Source organism: Larimichthys crocea, chromosome XXII (genome assembly GCF_000972845.2).
Source record: "Larimichthys crocea isolate SSNF chromosome XXII, L_crocea_2.0, whole genome shotgun sequence".
Classification (NCBI taxonomy): Eukaryota; Metazoa; Chordata; class Actinopteri; family Sciaenidae; genus Larimichthys; species Larimichthys crocea.
In genome coordinates this window covers 1,048,538-1,055,011 of record NC_040032.1, presented here as the reverse complement: position 1 = coordinate 1,055,011, position 6,474 = coordinate 1,048,538, and the positions used below count along the sequence as shown (strand labels likewise).

The 6,474-nt window shown below is 44.1% G+C and overlaps 1 protein-coding gene and 1 long non-coding RNA gene across 3 annotated transcripts; one reads left to right on the top strand and one right to left on the bottom strand.

Moving 5' to 3' along the window:
- Positions 1 to 29: 29 nt before the first annotated feature.
- Positions 30 to 5,166, bottom strand: LOC109139039 (protein ABHD15). Of its 2 annotated transcripts, XM_019261286.2 has the most exons (4): positions 4,991 to 5,166; positions 4,160 to 4,821; positions 3,026 to 3,255; positions 30 to 2,942 (listed from the first exon to the last, which is right to left on the bottom strand). In XM_019261286.2, exons 1-4 carry the CDS (start codon positions 5,016 to 5,018, stop codon positions 2,213 to 2,215), a joined length of 1,650 nt encoding a protein of 549 aa, XP_019116831.1. In that variant the 5' UTR covers positions 5,019 to 5,166; the 3' UTR covers positions 30 to 2,212. The 2 variants fall into 2 exon arrangements, with proteins under 2 accessions (XP_019116831.1, XP_019116830.1); XM_019261285.2 differs by having other exon boundaries at positions 4,160 to 5,102.
- Positions 5,167 to 5,257: 91 nt separating this feature from the next.
- LOC113744412 (uncharacterized) lies at positions 5,258 to 6,044 on the top strand. The gene is made up of 2 exons (XR_003461506.1): positions 5,258 to 5,790; positions 5,871 to 6,044. It is a non-coding gene; the product is annotated as an uncharacterized LOC113744412 (long non-coding RNA).
- Positions 6,045 to 6,474: the final 430 nt, after the last annotated feature.

Sequence of the window (6,474 nt, the reverse complement as noted above, 5' to 3'; positions counted from 1 at the left end):
CGGACACTATTTGGACTTTTATTTCTGACTGAAGAATCACGGCATCGTTCGTTGGGGGTACACAGAGCATTTTCACACTGCACTTAAGTTCTTGCCTTTTTTTAAAAAGAAATCTCACCACCCTGCACTCAGAACTGACAGTCCTGATTTTCTTAGGTCAAATCTGAAAACTAAAAAAAAGAAAAAAAATATCAGGACTTGGTGGTCCCTCTCTCTTCAGCCAGTATGCCATTGTACCTGACATGTTTTTATCAACCTTCCTGTTCCAGTTCTGCAGTGTTTTATTTCATTTTATGCCAGAGAGGCTCGGTTTTATTTCCCACATGATGTCTGCAGAGGGCCAAACCAGTGGCAGATTTTTAGACCTCTCGTGTTTACTAGGACTCCCGGGTGTTTTGCGAGGCAGTCGGGGCAGAGTCTAGCTTTAGACCTTGGTCACTCTGAACTGGATCAGTTACACTGATTGCACAAGTGATTGACCAGGTTAAAGAGTCTACTGTGATCCCCCCTCAGTGCGCTGAGGGACGGCTGCCATTGGCTGAAAGTTAGGTGGGAGGCAGGGTTACGTCTCTGTACAGTCTGTTTATCAGTATTCCCTTTATCTCCTGTCATTTGGTGGATCTTGCTGTTTTATTCTCCGTAGTCCAGAGACCTGTATCAAACTGTATTAAATTGTATAGATTGTGCAAAAAGCTGAATGTCGCATAGCAGAAGAGAGAAGCTATTCCTTACAGATGACAGTGATTTAAAATGTATAAAAGAAATTCAGAAACAAAGTTTAGGGGATAAATGTAATATTTTGTTTGTAATTACTATTTTTTGTTGGAAGAGGGCTACTGGATAAAGAATCATCTGTAATAAAGTAATTTTAATATTTCTTTGTCCCATGGTGTTTTTGTGAGTGAAGTCTATCCCAGCTGACTGAGTGAGAGGCGTCATACACTGTGGACAAGCTACCAGCTTCTCGCAGGGCACATAGAGACAAACAACCATTCACATTCATACCTACAGACAATCTAGAGTCACCAATAAACCTGTTAACCTGCATGTCTTTGGACTGTGGAGAGTACCCAGAGAGAAGATGTAAACTCCACACAGAAAGGCCACAGCTGAAGTTCAAACCAGGAACCTTCTTGCTGTGAGGTGACAGTGCCAACCTCCATAACTTAATATATACTTTCTATGGTTTGTCATACTTGTCTAATTATACAGCACTGCACTTTCTCTACTAGTCCATGATTTTATGATTTTTCAATGATTACTCAAAAAATAAGTTAAGAGCTTCATAATCTTTTGATACAGATATATAGTATGGGCTCAAACATGTAAAAATAAAAATAAAGTCACTGTTGCTCATTTCTTAGGTCCAGTATTGACATTGTGAGACATTTTCTACAGTATAATATTCCTGTGAGGCTTTCAAACTGAATAAAATGTCAATCTTTCTTCAAACTCGGTATCTGTGACACGTTGTCCCTGTTTGATTCATGCAAACCAGTACGACCAGTAATTCTGTGTATTATATAATCCTGTTGAAATCTGTATGAAAACTAGATTATCTCCACTAGCATTAAAAAATATCTAAAGCTGCAAAAAAACAATGCATGAAATATTCCACAATTTGTTTAGTTGTCAGTATTTTACAAACAATTCATGGAAAATGAAATGTTTCAAGTTAAAAGCCATAAAAGGAAGTGTGTGTACCTTCAGACTGTTTTGTTTTGTAGACTCAGGGACTTTAAAGCAAACTGCAGCCACACACATTTCAAACAAGGGAAGTTCTGTAAACAGGTCCTCTTTGTTTGTCTTTAGCAAAGGTCATATGTCCGTCCATCCATCTATCCATCCATCCTCTTCCTCTTATCTGGGGTTGGGTCAGTGGCAGCAAGTTTATCAGGCCTTCTCCCCAGCAACACATTCCAGCTCCTCCTGTGGGATCCTGAGGCGTCCCCAGGCTTGGTAGCTAGGTTCCCCCCTGGGTGCCTTACTTTGGAAGTGTTCCAGGTATGTCCAACTGGGTGGAGACCCTGGTGCAGGCCCAGAACTCACAGACCCAGGTCACATGTCCTTTTGATCAATTTTGCTAATTTAGCTTCCTCTCTTCATCTTATTATCTTCATCTTAGTGTCTGAAGCTGCAGCTTGAGAGGAAAAAACCCCAAAGTCAATAAAATCTCTCTATGCAGATCTCATCCTTTACCATGTCTTCCTCCTCAGCGAGTGTAGGATCTCTTCCAGGTGAAGTTCCCTTCCTCTGTGTCCTCACTGCTCTGTTCAGATGCCTCCAGTCTCTGTCTCCTCATCATGGTGGCTCTCCTCCTGCGAGGGGGAGCCATGATGCTGCTCCTGCTCCTCTGCACAGCCTGACTGTGTTCTCTTAATGTACCACCAAGGCTCGTCCCATCGCTCTCTTCCCCTTTCAGGAAATCAGCCACTACTCTGAAGTACTCCAGAACTGCAATATGACTCCAGTTATCATCCCCCACCTCCTCCTTTTCAGTCCTCCCTCCTTCCCTTCCTTGTCTGTGCTCTAGAGTGAATCCACAGTGCCCTCCTCTGTTTGTCAAAGCCAGGAGAAAATAAGGATTGCTCTGGAAAAGGGGAAGTGGCAAAGTGGAGGCAGGCGGGAGGAGAGGGTCATCTCTGCTGCAGATGCAGAGCACAGGGACCGCCACCTCATCTGCATCTCTGAGTGGTTCGTTCCTCTCCCAGTAACTGTCCCAGTCCTGGGCTGGGTAAGCCCTCTCACCCAGTGCCCAGGGCACTGAGGGTGCCAGGCCATGCGGGGAATGAGAACCTGAACTCAGTCCAGAATTCAGAGGTCTGGAGGCCCTGTGATGAAGCTGGGCTGAGGAGCAGAAAAGAGTTTCCTCAAAGTCTCTGAGGGTGGAACATTTGAGGACCTGATTCACGTCCAGGACTCCTCTGAAGGAACTTGCATATCTTAAGATGGTAAAAAAACAAGAGACATTTTATGATCTGTCTATGCTCCATTCATGTTTTCATTTTCTTTTCATTCTTCTCACCTGCTGAGCTGCATTTTCCTCTGAAACAAACCCCAGCAGCGATAAATGGGAGGCAGGGCTGTTTCAAACCACAGCTGGCCCAGGAGCACAGGTGAGATGGCTGCAGCTGCTGTAAGGTAAGAACTTGATCCAGACTCTCCCAGGTAGGAAAGAAGAATCCCTGAGCCTGAACCTTCACTCACTGCGACCAGCGCAGAGGACGGGTGGCGGCTGTGGACATACGCCACGGTCTGAAAGTGGAAGACATCAAAGATATCATGATCATCACTGTCAGGTATGAAAATAAAAGATTTTCTTGATAATTGTAATTAAATGTTGTGCGGTTCATGGTCCCCACAGGAGGACTTGTGATCTGAGTTCTCACACAGTGACACCGTGAGGTCAAAGTTTCTGTTTGCTTCAGATTTACTGGTAAATGAAATAATGTCAAGTCAGTTCTGAAAATAAACCACTCTGTGTACATGAGTCACTTTACTCCGACGATCAGTATTTCATATAGTGTAATACATATATATATTTATATAGTATGTTCATATCTTTTTATACAGAGATACTTCTCAAATACTTGAATATACTTGACACACACTTGTCTCTTGTACAGTGTATAGAACACTTCTGCACATTTTTCATGATGTATTTTAATATATTTTATATTATATATTTTCTTTTTTTATCATTTTTTTTGTATTGTATTTTACTTCTTTAGCTTATTTTGATTTGTAGCAACCGATAGTGTAATAAAGTCCAATAATACCTGCCAATAACATATTCATCTGGGTGTAACCTAATACAGTAACATGCCAGGTTGTTGAGCCAATACGTTATTGGTGTACCATTAAAAAATGGTTATCCAGTAATGTAATACATAAATGGGACTGCACTTCTTGGAAATAAAATATTATTTTGCAGTTTTTGCGCAGTTTGCTCATCAAAAATTATTATTATTCTCTTTGTTGGACATTAGCAGCTGAATGATGACAGGCTGGAGGGAAGTGAGAGGGGCAGTTTGGAATAGAAACATGGAGCACTGCGGTGAGGACTAGCCTTTATACAAAGAGAGCACTCTACCAAGTGCCCGCTTTAATGAATCGTTATTAAGTGTACTTAATAACATCAAAGCTGCCTTTTTTATACCTGCTCAAGATCAGCTGGGTCTCCAAACTCAGTCAGTCGTGCTGTGGTCAGCGGGCAGCCCCCTGTGCCTCGTGCATGAAACACCACCACATAAAAGCCCTGACGCATGGCCTGATGGCATAGCACCCTTAGGTGGGCCGTCATTCCTCCCCAGGACTGAGGGATGATGAGGAGGACAGGAGGGGTCGTGGTGAAGCAGCCCAGCGCCTTTCCCCCTGACTGATGCTCCTTCCTCCCCTCCCACCTCTTCCTCCCAGCAGCCTCACCAGGTCTTGTTTCCACAGCCCAGTCCACAGCTACAACCCCCCCATCTCTCAATAACAGATGATCTCTAGTGAACTGTAATGTGTCTCCATGTTGTTCACACAGCATGCTGGACAGAGTCTGGAGATGGGGGTCTCCCCTGGGCCAGTAAGCCAGTCTTGGCCTGGCCAGAGAGCCACAGTGCTGGAGCATATATCTGGCCAGTGCAGTGGTTTTACAGATAAGCATGGGACCCTCTGAGGCCTGACCTGACCCAGACAAGACATCTGTCCCTGGTGATCCATCCTCCTTCGTCCATGTTTTTGTATTCCTGTCTAGTGGCAGCTTCAGGATCAGACAAATAACGAGCCAGAGTCTCCAGCCTGCAGCCTCGACAGCCAGCCTTATCCAACGACGTACTGTTGGCCAGCGGACAGCCAGAGACAGCAGCAGAAGAAGCAGTGATGGAAACAGAGCGAGCAGACAGTCCCATAGAAATGCCATCAGTGAATACAGCAGGTGGTAGTTTAACATACAGTGTTTCCTCTGGGAAGTTTAGCTGATTCCTTCAGACACATTTGCTCATACCTGACAGACTTATGTCCTGATGTCTCATTTACCAGTGTGAAGGTCTGACTGGTTCACTGATGTTCTCGATAGTCATCTTTGTGCCCTGGTTTGTTAAAAACTAAAGAGAAGTCCTCGATAAAACAAATAAAGACCGAAAAGAGAACTGGAGGAAAGACTTGCTCACATAAATCTAAACTGGTGCTGCTCCTGCTGCTCCTCCCTTTCTCCTCCCTCCATGAATCATTTACTGCAAGCAAACACAGGCCACATAAAGCTGTCCTATAATGTTAACATAATTATGGCCTGACCGTATTTCATGTCTGCTATTATTTCTTTAACATTCTTCTCTCGGTTTACCTGTAAATATCTTTATTGCTGCTGCTGCTGTCCTTCCTTCCAGTTTCCTCCACTGACCGATCTGCCTGATGAAGGTGTGATTTCACACATTTCACAGATTTAAAGAGCTCTGAATGTGGAATGCTTCTTCAGATGGAGATGCTGAGTATCTACAAACGTCTCAGACTGAAAGGTAAAGAATTTTGACCCTGTGTGCTTAGAATAACTTGTGTCTGATGTGGTCTTTACCTCGTTAATGTTAGGTCTGCCTCTGCCACGCCTACCTCCAGGGGTTAATTGTCTTGTCCCCAGTCCTTGCGTGTATGTGTGTGTGTGTGTGTGTGTGTGTGTGTGTGTGTTTCAGGCGTGCTGGAGACAGAGCAGAGCAGGAACCACTAGCTGCACCCAATCCTGTAATCATCCGGCTACCTACTTATACTCAGCCCTGCCACTACCACGCTGCCAGATTGTAGACACTATCTGTTAGTACTGTGCATCAAGCTTTCAGATATTGTTCTGACTTTTTCCCCCACGTGCTGACTTTTTGTGATCTTCCTTATAGATCGTTACCTGCTCTGCTCAGCTCTCCAGCCCTTGACTACCTGACCTGCTGCCCTCGCCTGCTCCACCCAGCCCTGCTCCGGATCCAGCCCCCTGGGATACTCAGCCTGTGTCCTCCCTGTCTGGCCCCTGACAAAACCCTGCCTTAAGAACAATAAACTGGCTTAACATCGTCTATCTGCTTCCTTTGTGTCTCCGCACCTGGGTTCCTAGTCCATCTAGCCCCTTAACAGTTAAAACTTCTTATATCTACTCCTCTAACTTCATTGAAAAATTCAGAATCTGTGAATATGCAAATATTTTTAATTTCAAAAGTATAACTACAGCATTCAGGGTATCTCCTACTTGAATGTGATAGAGACACCAAGTTATCAAATGAAATTTATTGAAGTTGCATATTGAACCACGACAGCTTCCACAAATCATGCTTATGCAGAGAAACTTTCCTCTACTTCCTCTTCCTCTACTCCCCTTGCTGATGAAGTGTGTACATGTTAGCAAACAAGAGAAGTCAGTGTCCTGTATCTGTCATAGCAACCTAAGATTTAATACTGTCCCTACAGTGACCTTCTACTCTACATCATCCTGCACAGTGAAGCTCAAAC